Genomic DNA, 20,075 nt, shown 5'->3' with positions numbered 1-20,075 from the left:
GCATACCCACCTGCTCTCTGCTACTCGGTTCCAGCAACTTCGCTTTGGTGAGCTCTGGTTCCCTGCTTGTCAACTTCCAGAGTGAATAGGGGTCATGTGTGCTTCTGCAGCCATTGACTGCCATGGTGATGTATCCCCCAAGCGGCACGTGACCCAGAGGATGGGGGTCATGTGTGCTACTGCTGCCATTGACTGCCATGATGATGTATCCCTCAAGCGGCATGTGACCCAGAGGATGGGGGTCATGTGTGCTACTGCTGCCATTGACTGCCATGATGATGATCCCCCAAGCGGCACGTGACCCAGAGGATGGGGGTCATGTGTGCTACTGCTGCCATTGACTGCCATGATGATGTATCCCTCAAGCGGCATGTGACCCAGAGGATGGGGGTCATGTGTGCTACTGCTGCCATTGATTGCCATGATGATGTATCCCCCAAGTAGCATTTGACCAAATAGATGGGGGTCATGTGTGCTGCTGTAGCCATCGGCCAGAGGTGATGTGTCCCCCAAGTGGTACATCAAAGTCATGAGTCATGGCACATGTGACCTCCATCTATTTGAAGAACCCCTTGAAGGTGTCATTCCTCTTTATTACAGCCCAGATGAATATGAATTAGGAAAATTAAAGAGAATGACCCTTACTTGGATAAAAAATGTAATCTCCAGTTATTCTTTCCCATTGCACACCACAAATGAGGGCACTTAGAGAACCACGACCAGTTGGTATACAATGTTATTCTCTACTTTTTGTCCTATTCCCATATCATACATTGCTGCTTACTAGCCGACAGTCTTGGCTGTTTTCCCCAGTGCACAATGATGGTATATTAAAATCCATCACCTTTGTACATATCGCCCTAATGAAAACACCCCTGTAATACCACAAATTCACACCTTGTTGAAAGTGGCCGTTATAGAATAACGTATAGCTGGAGCTGAAAGTATGTAGACACTATGCAATTCAGCTTGTTGTGTATGTGGAAATCTACTCCCATAAAAGTTTGGTTCTAGAAATTTTTTATTATAGTCATTTTCTGGAGGGAGCTGAACCAAAGCAAACATCACTGTGTAACCGTGTTAAATCCCCCTTGGCAAAGATAGTGTAATGAGTAAGAGAGCTTGGCTTCTGTCATGCGCCTCTTGTCGGGGGATGATTGTACATAATTAAAATACACAGCCTAAAGCATAGAGCAGAAGCCCCGCAGATGTCTGCAGAAAACCTAGAACAATTATTAAACTTTACTGAAACATTAGTCTTTGTGAGAAAATTCATCAGTGGAATAAGGCTGCGTTGTCAGCCAAACGGAGTTAAGCTGCATTGAACACTTTCACTGGCAAGGACCGAGAAATTTAGATTTTTTTAATTAAAAATACTACCACTGGGAAACTACCATTTTTCTTCAACAGAGCCAACTTTTCTCCATGCCTAAAGATTGCAAATTCAATGAATTTGAAGCATCTTTTCTTTGCAGAAATCTGCATTTGTGGCATTACTCTTTTATTGCTTTTGGAAATGTATGAAGGGGTTGTCCAATTTTAGGAGGAATCAGGGGATCCACTTTCAACAAAGAAATGATAATAACTTACCTGGGAAATCTCAGCCCAGCTAGGATCTGTTTACCTAGCTACAGTGATAATGTAATCTTTAGTGATGGATGAACATTGGCCAGGACAGTTCGCAAAAGCGAACGCGCGTTCACATGTTCGCAAACCGCGCGTTTGCGGCAGGCCCCTTTGACTTTAATTGCAGGCGAACCTGAAAAACCTTCAGGTCATATTTGCAGTCACCAAATACTTACTAGAAGTGCACAAATAGTCCCACAACATGGACAGTGACATACCAGAGTGGGATCATTGGCAAAAATTCCCGAAAAAAATATGTATTTTAATCAGGGGCCATTTTTATGCATCTTAAAGGGAAACTCTCAAAAATGTGCCCTGCTGGAGCCTAGAAAAAATTTATTTTAGGCCACGGGAGTACAGGCCCCAAAAATTTGTCATTCACCTGACAGAAAAGAACTTGTGATGATGTGGCTGGAGGTACATTACGCGGTCACTGGATAAAAATTTTACTGTAGGCCAGTACAGGCCCCAAAAATGAGGCATTCACCTGACAGAAAAGATCTTGTGATTATGTGGCTGGAGGTACATTACGCGATCACTGAATAAAAATTTTACTGTAGGCCAGTACAGGCCCCAAAAATTTTGCATTCACCTGACAGAAAAGAACTTGTGATTATGTGGCTGGAGGTACATTAAGCGGTCACTGGATAAAAATTTTACTGTCGGCCAGTACAGGCCCCAAATATTAGGCATTCCCCTGACAGAAAAGAACTTATGATTATGTGGCTGTAGATACATTAGGCGGTCACTGGCTAAATATTTTACTGTAGGCCAGTACTGGCCCCAAAATTAGGCATTCACCTGACAGAAAAGAACTTGTGATTATGTGCCTGGGGGTACATTAGGCGGTCACTGGCTAAATATTTTACTGTAGGACAGTACAGGCCCCAAATATTAGGCATTCCCCTGACAGAAAAGAACTTATGATTATGTGGCTGTAGATACATTAGGCGGTCACTGGCTAAATATTTTACTGTAGGCCAGTACAGGCCCCAAAATTAGGCATTCACCTGACAGAAAATAACTTGTGATGATGTGGCTGGAGGTACATTAGGGGGTCACCGGATAATAATTTTACTGTAGGCCAGTACAGGCCCCAAAAATTAAGCATTCACCTGACAGAAAATAACTTGTGATTATGTGGCTGGAGGTACATTAGGCGGTCACTGGCTAAGTATTTTACTGTAGGCCAGTGCAGGCCCCAAAAATTAGGCATTCACCTGACAGAAAATAACTTGCAATGATGTGGCTGGAGGTACATTAGGCGGTCACTGGATAACATTTTTACTGTAGGCCACTGGAGTACAGGCCCCAAAAATTAGGCATTCACCTGACAAAAAAGGCCGCTGTACTGTATATACATAAGACAAGGATCATTCTTTTTTCTGGATGGTGGCGGATATGTGTGGGCTGGCATGAGGAAGTTCAATTACATGTGGTCGTTACAGGTGTTGAATTCCTCCAAGATCCATGCCTTATTCATTTTTAGGAATGTGAGGTAGTCAACACTGTCGTGAGCTAGGCGACTGCACTTATCGGTCACGATCCCCCTGCACTGGGAATCCTGAACGTCCTTTCGGACAGGACACTCAGCGAGGGGCAAGCCAAGAGTTCCATGGCAAGTTGTGTCAGATCTGGGTCAAGCCTACACACCCAGTAGTCCAGGAGTTCCTCGCTTCTCAGAGCGTCCACATCGGCCGTTAACACGATGTAGTCGGACACCCGTCGGTCTAGGCATTCCCTGAGGCAGGATCAAGAGGGCGGCTGTCGATGGGTTGGCTACAAGAATGATCTCATATCCGAAGTGTCCAACATATCTTCATACTGCCCTTTTCTTGCAGTGGTAGGATTGGTACCCGCACCTGTTTCGCTGTGGGTGGAAATTCCTCTGCCAGCACCCGCAACAGCAGAATGCAGCATCTCTCACAGCAAGGCCTGGAAATGCTGCATTCTGCCAGCCCTCTGTGATGCTGGTAACATGTCTGCCATTTTGTGTTTGTACTGGGGGTCTAAGTATGTTACCACCCAGTATTGATCCTTGCCCTTTATGCTTTTTATACAGGGGTCGCTCTTCAAACGCTGGAGCATGAAGGCCACTATTTGCACTAAATTGGAAGTGGTAGAGCGCCCTAGCTCCTGCTTATCGCCCAGGAGAATGTTGTCCTCAGTCTCCTCCCCCCAGCCACGGACACCACCAGGGATCCCCGAAAAAGTTTAAAGCCTGCTCTTCTTGCTCCTCCTCTCCCTCCTCCCTCCAGCCACCATCCTCCTTTAACTCCTCTTCAGACTCCTGCTGACTTGTCTCAGATGGAGTAGCCCCCCCCCCCCCGGGAATTAATTCAGCATTACAACTTCCTCATCTTCCAGCTTCTGCTCCTCGACGGCTTGATCAATGACACAACGCAATGCACGCTCCAGAAAGAAGGCGTAAGGTACGATGTCACTGATGGCGTCCTGGCTGAGACTGACCAGTTTGGTGAACTACTCAAATGGCCACAGAAGCCTGCATGTGTTGCGCATGAGCATCCACTGGCGCGGTGAAAAGAAACCAAGCTCCCCAGAACCTGTCCTACTGAAGAGTTCGTACAGGTAGTCGTTAACTGCAAGTTGCTGCTGGAGCAGCCTATCAAGCATATACAAGGTGGAGTTCCAGCGCGTCGGGCTGTCACAAATCAGACGTCTGACGGGCAAGTGGTGTCGTCGCTGAAAGTCAACAAGGCGAGCCATTGCCGTGTAAGATCTTCTAAAATGGCCAGAGATATTCCTGGCCTGCCGCAAGACGTCCACGACCACAGGGTATTTGGCAACGAATCGCTGCACGACTAAGTTCAGGACGTGTGCCATGCATGCCCAGCAGATGGGCACCGTTGTCGCACACCACTTTACCAAATGTCAAATTGAGCAGGGTTAGCCACTGATCGGCCTGTGACCGCAGAGCTGAAAGCAGTGCAGGACCGGTGTGGCTCTTGGTGTCACGGACGGTGTACAGGAAACAAGACAAAGCAACATGCATATATGACTCACTGGATCCAAAGCTAAGGAACCAAAAGGGAGACCCCTGCACAAGACCTAGCACTTTCCATGGCTGCTCAGCCTATGCAAAGATCCCAAAGGTGGATGGTTGCATATCCACGTACCTCGACTATATAACACCTGAACACCCTACAATAGTGAGGGGACACGACCACCGGCTCCCTACACCAGACACGGAGGGAGTCAGGGTCACCTGGGATCCAGCAAACAGAAAATAACAGATAAATGTACAGCACTTAACTTTGTAGCAGACTGGGAAACAGGATCAGCATGCACACACACTCCAGGAAGAAGTATAAGCCGCCCAGTAAAGCATTATGGGGAGGAATTTAAAGGGAAGCAATCAGTCCAACTACATGACAGCTGAGAGGGGCTAACGAGATGAGGAACTGAATACCACAACAAAGAAAACTCAAGGAGGAGGTTCTGAAAGGCCTCTGTCAGAGCTTCTCAGCTGTCTGGTTGTGACAGTACCCCTCCCTCTACGAGTGGACTCCGGACACTCAGAACCCACCTTCTCAGGATGGGACCTATGGAAAGCCCTGATGAGACGAGAGGCCTTAATGTCCATCACTGGGACCCACATCCTCTCCTCAGGACCATAACCCTCCCAATGAACAAGGTACTAAAGAGAACCGCGGACAAGACGAGAATCCACAATCCTAGAGACCTGAAATTCAAGATTCCCATCAACCATAATCGGAGGAGGAGGCAAAGGCGAGGGTACAATGGGTTGAACATAAGATTTCAATAAGGACTTATGAAAAACATTATGGATCTTCCAAGTCTGAGGAAGATCAAGACGGTAGGCAACAGGATTGATGACAGACAGGATTTTGTAAGGCCCAATAAACCTAGGACCCAACTTCCAGGAGGGAACCTTCAATTTGATATTCTTGGTAGACAACCACACCAGATCACCAACATTCAGGTCCGGACCAAGCACACGTCTCTTATCTGCCACACGCTTATATTTCTCAAGCATGGATCCGGTTTCACTTTTGGCTGCACGTCTTCAGGGTCTTTCATTGGAGGTAGCTGATCTCCGCAGGACTTTTTCTCAGCTTCAAGTGACCGGTTCAGCTGGCGTTCATGGAGTTTGTTCTGAGCCTAAGATCTCGCTCCCGGATACGTTTTCCGGGGGTAGTGAGAATTTTGTGCGTTTTAGAGAGGCTTGCAAACTCCATTTTCGCCTTCTTCCCCATTCCTCTAGTGATGAGGAACGGAGGGTGGGGATCATTATATCGCTGCTCAGGGGTAACGCTCAGTCCTGGGCCTTTTCGCTGCTGGAGGGGGCACGGCCCCTCCGTTCAGTGGATGAATTATTTTTAGCCCTGGGTCAGATATATGATGATCCGGATCGTATTGCTCTGGCTGAGTCTAGACTACGTCTATTATGCCAGGGTAAACAATCCGCAGAGATATACTGCTCAGAATTTCGGAGATGGGCAGCTGATACTGGTTGGAATGATGCTGCACTCCGAAGTCAATTTTGCCATGGTCTTTCAGAGGGATTGAAAGATGCATTTGCCTTTCATGAAAGGCCTCTGTCAGAGCTTCTCAGCTGTCTGGTTGTGACACTTGGCTTCCATGCACAACAGCCACAGCGCAGCATGGCAACGTCTCACCTGGGACATCAAATAGGTTTTGGAGAGCTCAGTGGAAGAGGCGGTAGCAGTGGAAAAGGAGGAGTCAGCCGAGGAGGAGACTGAGGAAGAGAAGAAGAGGCAGGCCTGCATGCAATCCTTGGCGGTAACACCAAATCCACACGGGAGCCACGGGTTACGTTTGACGGCCGTCAGAAGGTTTACCCAGTGGGCAATAAAAGTAACATAGTACATACTGTAAGGCCGAAAAAATACATTTGTCCATCCAGTTCGGCCTGTCATCCTGCAAGTTGATCCAGAGGAACCCAAAAAAAAAAACTTGTGAGGTAAAGGCCAATTTTCCCGACTCCAATCAGGCAATCAGAATACCTTCCCTGCCCGTGTTTGCTAGACCACGTGTCTGTGGTCAAATGTATCTTGGCACCGACACTGTGTGCCAGAGATATATTCACTTGCCACTGAACGGGGCCATATAGCTCTGGGATGTCCTTCTGAGAGAAATATTTCCTTACGGGGAACTTCCATTGCGGTGTGCCAATGGCCACACATTTTCTAAAGGCCTCCGAGTCCACCAGTTTATATGGCAGTAGTTGGCAGGCTAGCAGTTTTGACAAGCCAGCAGTCAGCCGTTGGGCAAGAGGATTATCTGGCGTCATCAACTGTTTACGCTCGAATATTTGGGCAACGGAAGCCTGCCTTCTGACAGATGAACACGACAACGTCACGGTGGAGTGGAGGACAAATGGGAGGAGAGAGGGGAAGAAGAGGCAGGACGTGGAGCGCCGGGAGTGTGGCTTTGTGGGTTCTGATGGCGTTGCTCCCACTGGGCTCAATGATGGGAGGCCAGGTGCCTTCTTAAGGAGGTCATCCCTAGGTGAGTGTTGGGCTTACCGTGACTTATGCGTTGACAGCACAGGCTGCAGATGGCAACACTATTGTCAGCAGCTGACACGATAAAAAAAAGCCCACACTTCGGAGCCATTTGCCGGCGTCCTGGGAACGCCAGAAGTAACTGTGCATGGCGGATGGCTCGCACCAGATACATTAGTCTGCTTTTTGCCCCCTGTGCCCTGCGAGCTCTGCATGCTTCTCCTCCTTCTCCTCCCTCTCTGCTGCTCCGTCTCTCCCTCTGAACTCCCCTCCTCTTCCTCTCTTGTGGGCACCCACGTGACGTCCATCGACACGTCATCATCGTCACCTTCACCATCACTGACATTTGAGATGTTGGAGTAGGCAGCAACAGCGGGGACCTCCCTCCTTTGACTGATCTGGGTAGTGTCGTCAGACTGCTGGGTGGCGGCCGTTGCTACCTCCTCTTCCTCATCTGATCTCAAGAATGGCTGTGCATCGGTAAGGTCTGGGAATGGATGGGAAAACAATTCCTTTGACTCGAGTGCAGGGGTTATGGTGGTGGTGGTGTATTTGAGGGTGCACACAGCAGTGAGTGAGGAGGGTGCAGAAGTGGCAGGGTAAATGAACCACTCAACCAACTCTGGTGCGCCCTTTGAAGTAATTGCACGCGCCTTCTCCAACTTCCTACTTAGGCTCCAGCCTGGTGCACCTGCCCAATCTCTACCACCCCTGCAAAACGGCCTGCTTCTTTCTCTGCCTGTCATTTTCAAAATGACTTTGTGCCTAAGTCCCTAGAGAAGAGCAGTATTTGTGGAAGCAGGTATATCGCAGGCCTCAATCAATATTTGGTGGAAACAGGTATATCAAACCCCTTAATCAGTATTTTGTGGAAGCAGGCATATCAAACCCCTTAATCAGTGTTTTGTGGAAGCAGGTATATCAAACCCCTTAATCAGTATATCAAAACCCTTAATCAGTATTTTGTGGAAGCAGGTATATAGCAGCCCTCAATCAGTATTTTGTTGAAACCGGTATATCGCAGGCCTCAATCAGTATTTTGTGGAAGCAGGTATATCAAACCCCTTAATCAGTATTTTGTGGAAGCAGGTATATCGCAGGCCTCAATCAATATTTGGTGGAAATAGGTATATCAAACCCCTTAATCAGTATTGTGTGGAAGCAGGTATCTCGCAGGCCTCAATCAATATTTGGTGGAATTAGGTATATTGAACCCCTTAATCAATATTTTGTGAAAGCAGGTATCTCGCAGGCCTAAATCAATATTTGGTGGAAACAGGTATATCGAACCCCTTTAATCAGTATTTTGTGGAAGCAGGTAAATCGCAGCCCTCAATCAGTATTTTGTGGAAGCAGGTATATAAAACCCCATAATCAGTATTTTGTGGAAGCAGGTATATCGCAGGCCTCAATCAATATTTTGTGGAAACAGGTATATTGAACCCCTTAATCAGTATTTTGTGGAAGCAGATATATCGCAGCCCTCAATCAGTATTTTTTGGAAACAGGTATATCAAACCTCTTGTGGAAGCAGGTATATCGCAGCCCTCAATCAGTATTTTGTGGAAGCATGTATATCGAACCCCTTTATCAGTATTTTGTGGAAGCAGGTATATCGCAGGCCTCAATCAATATTTGGTGGAAACAGGTATATCGAACCCCTTAATCAGTATTTTGTGGAAGCAGGTATATAACACCCCTCAATAATTTTTTTTGACACAACAGTTATATCACACCACCCTGTTTCTTTGGGGCAACAGGTACAGTACAGACCAAAAGTTTGGACACACCTTCTCATTCAAAGAGTTTTCTTTATTTTAATGACTATGAAAATTGTAGATTTACACTGAAGGCATCAAAACTATGAATTAACACATGTGGAATTATATACATAACAAAAAAGTGTGAAACAACTGAAAATATGTCATATTCTAGGTTCTTCAAAGTAGCCACCTTTTGCTTTGATTACTGCTTTGCACACTCTTGGCACTCTCTTGATGAGCTTCAAGAGGTAGTCACCTGAAATGGTTTTCACTTCACAGGTGTGCCCTGTCAGGTTTAATAAGTGGGATTTCTTGCCTTATAAATGGGGTTGGGACCATCAGTTGCGTTGTGGAGAAGTCAGGTGGATACTAGCGTTTGGTGTCCCTAACAGCCTGTCCCTGCTCCACAAAGCAACCTCTCCCTACACTGGCAAAACACAGAATGTAAAATGGCTGCCAGATCAGGTTCTTTGATAGGGTGGGGGTGTGTCCATGTGCTGAAACGTCTCAATTGGCTGTCCTGTCCCACCTGATGGATGTGTCATGGGTCAAAGTTCGGCGCAATGCAAAAGAATATGGCGCTGGCAAACATCGCCATATGTTTGCATGTTTGACAAACCGCGAATGTGCAAAGTTCGCCGGGAAACGACCGCTGGGCGAACCGCAAGGCCATCTCTAGTCATGTTGACAACACATTATTAGCAATTATTGGCCTCAGTGGTGCACTGAAGAGATCAGTGATTGGCTGCAGTGGTTACATGTTGTGGCAAGGTAAATAATGTTCACTCCTGAAACTGAACATCTCCTTTAAGTGACAAATGGGTGTTACTGTTCTCCTTGTGAATGTGGAATATCTCTTCTGCAGTGGGTATTGAACCACAGCCAGAGAAACATAACTATGCCACTATTGCAGGAAACTAGAAATCTAGACAACCTATTGCTCAGGTACTCTCCAGTAGGTAAAGGTGCCTTAAAGGGGTTTTCTTATCTCAGACAATGGGGGCATATCGCTAGGATATGCCCCCATTGTCTTATAGGTGGGACCCGCATCTATATCCAGAAGGGAGCCCCGAAAGTGAAGGAGAGTGCATGCGCAGCCGCTCTCCATTTATTTCTATGGAACCGCTGAAAATAGCCGAGCGCTGGCTCGGCTATTGCCGTCTGCCCCATAGAAATGAATGGGAGCATGGGCCGCGCATGCATGTCCTAGTGATATGCCCCCATTGTCTAAGATGGGAATACCCCTTTAAGTACGCCAAGGTGACCAGCCATTTGATAGTGTCGAATAGGGTGCACGCGCTGGCCCTTTAAGAGACAGAGAGGAAGTGTGTGTACGTGACCTATGAGCAGAGGTCAGAAGCCTGCAAGAAGGGACGGAGCCCACCAGGAAGAAGAGAAGAGCGGGAGGTGGGACACACCACCGGGAACGAGGAGATAGAGGCAGCTAATTAGAACAGTGACGGGCGCGGCAACCACTGTAACAGTATCCCTACACACTGTAACATTGTCCATTTACAGATGACAGTGTCCAAATATGTAGAGGTAGACCCTGTTGACAAAGGTAATAGTAACACCCAATTATTCATTTATTCATACATTTTCAGGAGGAATAACATAGGTACACAGATTTCTACAAAGAGATGCACAAGCTGTGCTCTTCACAGTAGAATGTAACTGACAGATGGTTGGCATAAAGCCACAGGGGTGCTATGGATATGTGATATGTCTCAGATGGGAAATCTCCTTTGAAGGGGTATTCTGGACAGAATTGTAGATCAGTGGGGGTTTGACCACTGGGAATCTCACTGATCACCGTGGTCCTGCGGCAGGGGGCCCTCTGGAGTTCGGTAGGGGACCCAGTAGTTGGAACCCCACAATCTAGCATTTATCACCTATCTCGTGGGTGATAAGTGATAGATGCTTCTGGCTGGAATACCCATTAAGCTTGCAGGATAGCAGTGCATTACTATTATAAGCCACTACATACCGTCGTCTACTAAAAATTATAATGAACGTCAACACAGAAATGTAAATATCTGCTCGCTCTGCAACCTTCCAAATGTCATTTCTATGAATACAGATGGAAAGACTCTGTGATATTTGTAACTTCAAGTCACAGAAACGATTTGCTTGGCTTACACTTCCCTTCCAAATAGCCATCCAAAACATAAGATTTATAAATGCTGCAGTTTAATTGAGGCCAAGGAGGGGACGTGAGTCTGTGTTCATACTGAAAAATATCTTTCCTTTTAGTGTTCTAATCGCTGTACCGGACAAGGAATGGGTTTACAGCATCGGCACATACTGTGTCAAGACCGGAATGGAACCACCGTGCCAGATACTTACTGTGACAGGACGAAGAGGTATTTGATCCCATCTGAAACACACTATAAGAAGCCAGTAACAGATTATAGACCTCAATGTCATTGGCGTGCCTGTTTTAGAGTGGAAGAAAATAGAACGAATCCAAAAATCTGCAGATTGTTTTCTGTCACTTAGTTGTTCTGATGTTCTGCTGAGATCATCCAAAACCCTTTATAGCTTTTCCTATTTGATAGATCCTAATACATAATGACTTAGCCAAAATGCTGGAGAGCTGTGCACAAGATGAATGGAACATTACTGTTCCAAAATTTTACTAGGGAGTCCTAACATCAGCTCCCATCAATCTGGGATTTCTTCTTGTAACTTCTCATATGTGAGGAAAGATACATTGGATACTATTATATTACATCTGTGTCATATATACATTTGTGTAATATAAATGTCTGCATGAACGAGTATATCAGGAAATATACCAGATTTGGGAGGTCTGAGGAAGGGAACATTCTCAAAGGAGATGTTTTAAAATACACAGTGGAGTCACATTATTATGACCACCAGCTAATATCCTGAATATGGTAATTGCCATGAGCTGCATGAACAGCATCTAGATGTGCTGGAAGTGACTCAATAAGGTCCTGGTAGGTTGTCTCAGGTACAGTGGGATGCGAAAGTTTGGGCAACCTTGTTAATCGTCATGATTTTCCTGTATAAATCGTTGGTTGTTACGATAAAAAATGTCAGTTAAATATATCATACAGTGATATTTGAGAAGTGAAATGAAGTTTATTGGATTTACAGAAAGTGTGCTATAATTGTTTAAACAAAATTAGTCAGGTGCATAAATTTGGGCACCACAAAAAAGAAATGAAATCAATATTTAGTAGATCCTCCTTTTGGAGAAATTACAACCTCTAAACGCTTCCTGTAGGTTCCGATGAGGGTCTGGATTCTGGGTAAAGGTATTTTGGACCATTCCTCTTTACAAAACATCTTTAGTTCATTCAGGTTTGATGGCTTCCGAGCATGGACAGCTCTCTCTAAGTCACAGCACAGATCTTCAATTATATTCAGGCCTGGGGACTGAGATGGCCCTTCCAGAACGTTGTACTTGTTCCTCTGCATAAATGCCTTAGTAAATTTTGAGCAGTGTTTGGGGTCGTTGTCTTGTTGAAAGATCCAGCCCTGGCGCGGCTTCAGCTTTGTCACTGATTCCTGGACATTGGTCTCCAGAATCTGCTGATACTGAGTGGAATCCATGCGTCCCTCAACTTTGACAAGATTCCCAGTCCCTGCACTGGCCACACAGCCCCACAGCATGATGGAACCACCACCATATTTTACTGTAGGTAGCAGGTGTTTTTCTTGGAATGCTGTGTTCTTTTTCCTCCATGCATAACGCCCCTTGTTATGGCCAAATAACTCAATTTTAGCTTCATCGGTCCACAGCACCTTATTCCAAAATGAAGCTGGCTTGTCCAAATGTGCTTTAGCCCACCTCAAGCGGCACTTTTTGGGCTGTGGGCGGAGAAAAGGCTTCCTCTGCATCACTCTCGCATACAGCATCTCCTTGTGTAAAGTGCGCTGAATGGTTGAACGATGCACAGTGACTCCATCTGCAGCAAGATGATGTTGTAGGTCTTCGGTGCTGGTCTGTGGGTTGACTCTGACTGTTCTCACCATTCGTCTCTTCTGTCTATCCGAGATTTTTCTTGGTCTGCCACTTCGAGCCTTAACTTGAACTGAGCCTGTGGTCTTCCATTTCCTCAATATGTTCCTAACTGCGGAAACAGACAGCTGAAATCTCTGAGACAGGTTTCTGTATCCTTCCCCTAAACCATGATGGTGAACAATCTTTGTCTTCAGGTCATTTGAGAGTTGTTTTGAGACCCCATGTTGCTACTCTTCAGAGAAAATTAAAAGAGGAGGGAAACTTACAATTGACCCCCTTAAATACTCTTTCTCATAATTGGATTCACCTGTGTATGTAGGTCAGGGGTCACTGAGCTTACCAAGGCAATTTGAGTTCCAATTATTAGTTCTAAAGGTTTTGGAATCAATAAAATGACAACGGTGCCCAAATTTATGCACCTGCCAAATTTTGTTTAAACAATTATAGCACACTTTCTGTAAATCCAATAAACTTCATTTCACTTCTCAGATATCACTGTGTGTGTCTCCTATATGATATATTTAACTGACATTTTTTATCGCAACAACCAACGATTTATACAGGAAAATCATGACGATTAACAAGGTTGCCCAAACTTTCGCATCCCACTGTATCTGGAGCCATGCTAACTGCAGTGCATCACACAGCTGCTGGAGGGTGCATGAGGGAGGATCCATACAGCAAACCTGATGATCAAGGTGGTCCCACAGATGCTCAACTGGTATCATGTCTGGGGAATTAGGGGGCTAAGGTAATACTTGGAAATGTTGATCATGCTTTTCCAATCAATGTCAGACATTTCCAGGCATGTGACATGTCACATGTCTTGTCGGAAGATCCCATATGCCCCAGGGAAAACAATCAGCATGTATGGGTATATGTGATCTGCAGGGATGAATTCATGCCCAAGTCGGTTGAGAAGGCTTTTAACATGGATGAGTGGGCCCAGAGAACACCACAAATCATTCCTAGACCATAACCCTGCCATCACCAGATTGTGCTCTTCCAGCAATGGTTGCAGAGTGTTTGTTTTCTGATGTTTCTCGCCTGACACGCCAAAGTCCATTTTTTCGATGAAGGAGAAAGCGTGACTCATCGGAGAAGGCAACTGTTTGACAATCAGCAGAGGTCCAATTCTGATACTGCTGCAAAAATTGAAACCTTCTCTGCAGTGACCATCCATCTGCTTTGGAGCCCCATACACAGCTGAGTTTGCTAAACTGTTGTTTAAGACACATGTCTAGTATGCTCTGGTTCATTTTGGTGGAGAGCTACTCCACTCTGCCCTCATGCACCTTCATAGCCTCTGTTCACCTCTCATATCAATTGCATGCGGTGCTCCACATTTTCCATGTCGCTTACTCACATTAGTACCATTTGTCCATGATACACAGCTCCACAGCAGCACGAGAAAAGTTCTGCGCAGTTTCAGAAATACTGCTACCCTTTGTCCAAAAGCCAACAATCATCTCTTTTTGCAGTTCTGATAAATTGCCCCTTTTTGCCATAAAAGCAATGAGGGGCATGTGTGCAGACAGCCTACCACACACCTTATATACTCAACACGTGACTTCCTTCATGGGCTATGCCAATGTCGAAAGTAGGAAGTGGTCATAATAATGTGACTTGACTGCGTAGTACACCTATTTCTTTTTCTGGAGAATAAAAACAGAAGGTAAACCCACCTAAATGTCAATCTGAACAGAGACTTAGTATGCTATGTGAGGGTTGTCAAGAAAAATATTGCACAAGGTGGGTAGATGTGTGTTTCAGGATGTGCATAGCATAATTAATTACATAGTTCATATCTTTCTAAGTAAACCCTAATGCCCCTGCATCTTGTTCAATGCCTACCTACCTGCGTGCCTGCAATACCTACTACCACCTACTAAATACCTAATAATCAGTTGCTAAAAAGTTTGGCAATGACCAGTTAAAACCTGAACACTGACTAATCAAAATACACATCACTGTGTCCAGTAACCTTATCCTATGACTTCACATGTGACATCATCGTTTGCATTAACCCTGTTCATATGACTGCACAGCGTTTATCCTTAATGCACTATGACATCACTGTGTGACAAGCCTATAACTATTACACCCCTGCTATTAACTCACTTACCTTACTGATGTCATACTGTGACATCACTGTGTGCAACAACCCTTTTCTATGACTTCACTGTGTTCATTCCCCTGTGCAGAGATATCTGTGTATTATCTTTGTGCTAGGACAGCAATGTGTTTACTGTCTTTGTAGTATGACATAACTGTAAGGGCAGTTTCACACGAGCGATTCCATTGCGGGAATGACGCTGTGTGTGAGTGTGATCCTGCTCTGGACTTGCAGGAGCGCGCGGCATTATCATGATTTATAATGCTATGTGCCTCTCCATGGCCTTTTTTGCACAGAATCATACTGATATAAAGCTGTCAGTATGATTCTGTAGAAATAAGGTCAAGCAGAGACACATAGCATTATAAATCATGATAATGCCACACGCTCCTGCAAGTCCAGAGCAGGATCACACTCACACACAGAGCGTCATTCCCGCAATGGAATCGCTCGTGTGAAACAGCCCTAAGGGTAATTCCTGTACTCTGACATCACAAGGTTGCAAGTATGTAAGGTTTTGAGTTTTTAGTGGCACCTGGGACTGGCATCCGAGATGTTCTAATTATTCCTCTGCCACATAAGAGGAAGCCAGTAGTAAAAACTGCATGTAAAGTTAGGGGACCCTGTCACAGATTTCGTATTTGAGGCCCAGGAAATTTAAGTTACGCCTGTGAGCTAGAGATTGAGGTGACACACTGTTTAATCTTTGGTCGTATAAAACAACACTATGCCAAAAGTACCAGGCTTGCCATTAAACATTAATTTTGAGAAGTGATGAGCGAACTTGTGTCTTAAGTTCGTCGTACAAGGTTTGGGTTCGGGCTGTCTAAGAATTCCGTTATGGATTCCGCTACCATGGACCATAACTTATGGTTCATCGTAGCAGAATTCATAACAGAATTCTTATATAACCCGAACCTTGTACACTAAACTTAAAACACAAGTTTGCTCATCCCTAATTTTGAGTCCTGTTTTAAGAATTTGCATACATAAGAGCATTTCATCTTGAGGGAACTAGTTTGTGTTGTGCTTTATCCCCAGGCCAGCTTCCAGAAGGAACTGTTCTTCAGAGCTGTGCGATGTGTACTGGAGGACAGGGCCCTGGAGACCCTGCACAGCAGCCTGTGGAAATGGCTTTCAGTCTCGGAAAGTAGACTGTGTACATAGGAAGAACGGCAAAGTCTTGGCTGATCAATACTGTGTGTGGAAACGGAGGCCCTCAACTTGGCAGCACTGCAATATTACATCCTGTGGAAGTATGCAAATATTTGGCTATTACAATCATTGACAATTTTATTAAAAATAAAATTTCCTGAGCAGATGTGTATAATCGCCAATACAGAGCACTGCTTGTAACATTTTGGGTGTTCTTTTGGAGGCAGCCATTTTTTGGGCTAAACAAATATTAAGTATGTGTTTATTAGGAGCTGAGGATGTTGCACATCAAGTCTCACACCTCATTGCTCTCATTGGTTGATCGCGATTAGTTAGGCTACCCTTATAAGGGTTGGTTGAGTTTAAAAATGGCTGCCTTTTCCTTACATAGACTATGGGTACATATTTATTGGGATTTTCTGTTCTACATATGTGCTTTTATTCCAGATTTATGTTTTAATTAGATCTTTTATTTTACAGAGGGAGAATGCAAGGACACAACTCACTACTGTACATTTGTAAAACAGCTTAAGCTGTGCTTAGTAGACCTCTACAAACAAAGGTGTTGTGAATCCTGTAACGGAGCATAACCTATCCTCAAAACCGTACTCTGCGGTAAACTGAAGCAATGGGAAGGATTTGTACATTTAGGTTTAATGCTTAGACTAATCTATGGAACTGATAATAAACTTTTGGGTTATGACGAAAATGCATGGGGCCAGTGTCGGACATGGGTTCCTTGAGCCCACCAGAGGAACTTATTCTCTGGACCCAACCTCCATATCATCAATAAAGTGTAATAGGTTTTGATTCAAAGAAGTAGACCTTAGTGGCAAGTGACTGGCTCCAAAGGCAGCTCCAAATGTTTTTTTCTTCTGGACCTTTGGGGCCCACTATGGTCTCAGAGCCTGGGCCCACTGGAGGGTCTTCTGGTACTTTGGTGGGCTAGTCTGATGCTGCATGTAGATAAGGTAAGGTTCGGCCAAGCTGATGCCTTCCGTGTCACTGAAAAACCTTACAATTAGCATATATAACAAGCCATGCTGCTTAAAGGCTGACTACAAATTATGTCCTATAGATAAAGTCTATATCTGTTCTAGTTTAACTTCATCCAAGTTCCACCTAGTCAACCTTTTTATGGCATAGTCATGGGTTTATTAATATTTGCAGGATACAGTTTTAATTTGAGTTATTTGACGCTACATCAAAGGTTCATTTGATGGAAAGAATTTGTTATAGTAGATCATATATCGAGGGTTAAAGTGCCATCAGCTACAAAAGTGGAATGTGAAGGCTTTGAATGTTCATGACTGTAGACACGCAGAGTGTAGAGGCGGATATTCAGGGTGGTATTTACTAAACATTGGTATTCTGGTACACAGCCGTGGGGTTCATCTACTTTTGGCTTAGTAAAAGTGACCATGTCCTGAAACAATTATTTCTATACAGTACATGTAAAGAAACCGAATTATCATTCATGGTAATAGTGTAAACATATCTTTTGATTTTTTTTTTTTTAGAAAGGCTTACATTTTTCAGGATTTAATAAAATCCATAATACATTTGGGCAGGGTGGTTATATAACCTTGCCTCCCATCCAACATCCTTTACTACCTGTATAGCAGAATACAATAAGTCACCATATGCAATGTATACTATTCTATCAATACAGTTAGCATATCTCCTGCAGTGTATATATATAGTATGTGTGCGGGTTGGTGTGTACGATGTGTATGTATGTAAAAATATCAGCAGCAGTATTAATTCTAGAAGATGGTGCCATGTACTAAGACAGTGGTTCGTAGAGAACAATGATAGTGTTATATCTAACTGATTAGCAATATTAAATGGCATCCAGCAGAGCCACAATTACTCCTGTTATGTAAAGCTGACCATAGACTTTCAATAGCTTTTGACCGAATAGCTCTTCCTTCAAAACTTCCCAAACACATACTGTATATGCCAAGTGTGCGTGTGCTTTCATTGGGAGATGGGAGTAGGCCACTGCCAGACACCTCTGCTGGTGGCTTATGTCTGCTTAAAACAAAGGATCAGGCATTTTGCTTTTCTGCATGTCCGATCCTTTCTTCCCCTGTCATATGGCAAATAGACATCTACCAGCGTTTCATACACATTAGATGGTTCGCCAGTCCAGACAAAGTTGGCGGGTTCAGCCACCTTACTATAAATGGGTTGTCCGGTTTTCTGATATTGATGGCCTAGCCACAGGCGTTGCTGGTCTATCAGCAGTTTGAAGGGGCATGTGCGAGCGCTGTATTCTCTTCAATATGCCCAATACATTTTGTATATTTTAATAGTATTTTAGTGCCCCTTTATCCTGTTTTTATTGTTCTGTTTTATATTTCACCAGATCCACTCTGTGAAGATTTGTGCCAGAGTCTGCACAACTTCATATGATAATACCTTGTACTCTGGACTTAATCATTGCATTGTTGGATAACGCACAAGGCAGCACCCTTTGCATGCTTTTTTTTATATATATATATATATTTTGCTCAACATGCAGTCAGGGGACCCCTCTAACACAAAGGGATTATACAAAATAGACAACCCATTTAATATATTCTGCAACCTCAATTTTATTGCAGGAGTTTAATGAAAAATGTTTTCATAGTTCTATGGGATCCATTCCCAGGTGTCTAATATCCATGTGTCTAACAGTATCTTAGAACTGAGATGATGCTCCTCCTGTAGTCCTGAGGAACATTAAAGTGACTCTCTGGCTGAAGAAAATAAAATTATTTAGTGGGGAACAAACAAAACACTTATATGGTGATCTTTTTTCATGTTTTCCGCCAAAGATTCCCTGATTCCCGGACACTTCTTCTGCCATCCAAGATGACCGCACCATTTCATAGACTACCTGGTGCACACTGTGCCTTTGGTAGCCCAATGTAGAAACATAGAAACATAGAATGTGTCGGCAGATAAGAACCATTTGGCCCATCTAGTCTGCCCAATATACTGAATACTATGAATAGCCCCTGGCCCTATCTTATATGAAGGATAGCCTTATGCCTATCCCATGCATGCTTAAACTCCTTCACTGTATTTGCAGCTACCACTTCTGCAGGAAGGCTATTCCATGAATCCACTACTCTCTCAGTAAAGTAATACTTCCTGATATAACTTTTAAACCTTTGCCCCTCTAATTTAAAACTATGTCCTCTTGTAGCAGTTTTTCTTCTTTTAAATATTCTCTCCTCTTTTACCTTGTTGATTCCCTTTATGTATTTAAAAGTTTCTATCATATCCCCTCTGTCTCGTCTTTCTTCCAAGCTATACATGTTAAGGTCCTTTAATCTTTCCTGGTAAGTTTTGTCCTTCAATCCGTGTACTAGTTTAGTAGCTCTTCTCTGAACTTTCTCCAAAGTATCAATATCCTTCTGGAGATATGGGGCCAGATTTATCATTAGCTCAGGTCAGAATAATGGAGTGAAAAAGTCTCAAAAAAGTCCCAAAGGCTAAAACTGCGCACAAATTTGCGACTTTTTTCTGCTCTGCACTATGCTCGCCAGTTTTCTGAAAGTGGGCGTGTTTTCTTATGTAAATGAATCTCTAGACAGATTTACTATTGGGACTTTTTTAAAAAGTCGCAAAAAAGTCGCAAAAAAGTGGCAATTTCACTCCAGTGAGGACCATGCTTATCTTATGAGACTTTTTAATAGAACATGCGACTTTTTCATAAAACGTGCGACTTTTTCATAAAGATGTGCGACTTTTGTAAAGCTGCTTACTGACGGATAAACTGCTACCGTCAAACCACATTTATTACAGTCTTAAAGGGGCGATCATAAATCTGACTTGGCTAAAACTGACTTTAGCCATATGTGAAAGTGGAGTGAGCTGTCAGAGTCATGATAAATCTGGCCCATGGTCTCCAGTACTGC

The 20,075-nt window shown here is 44.1% G+C and overlaps 1 protein-coding gene across 1 annotated transcript in view; it reads left to right on the top strand.

The window, feature by feature from the left end:
* The window catches only part of ADAMTSL3 (ADAMTS like 3), a 468,234-nt gene extending 449,034 nt beyond the window's left edge, over positions 1 to 19,200 (top strand). Inside the window, exons 29-31 of the mRNA XM_044279573.1 lie at positions 11,153 to 11,262; positions 16,051 to 16,265; positions 16,645 to 19,200. Coding sequence (XP_044135508.1) covers positions 11,153 to 11,262; positions 16,051 to 16,265; positions 16,645 to 16,754 — 435 coding nt within the window. The 3' untranslated portion in view covers positions 16,755 to 19,200. The remainder of the gene's footprint in view (positions 1 to 11,152; positions 11,263 to 16,050; positions 16,266 to 16,644) is intronic.
* Positions 19,201 to 20,075: the final 875 nt, after the last annotated feature.

This window comes from Bufo gargarizans, chromosome 2, assembly GCF_014858855.1.
Source record: "Bufo gargarizans isolate SCDJY-AF-19 chromosome 2, ASM1485885v1, whole genome shotgun sequence".
Classification (NCBI taxonomy): domain Eukaryota; kingdom Metazoa; phylum Chordata; class Amphibia; order Anura; family Bufonidae; genus Bufo; species Bufo gargarizans.
The sequence above is the reverse complement of the archived record's forward strand: the minus strand, read 5'-3'. Positions and strand labels throughout refer to the sequence as shown.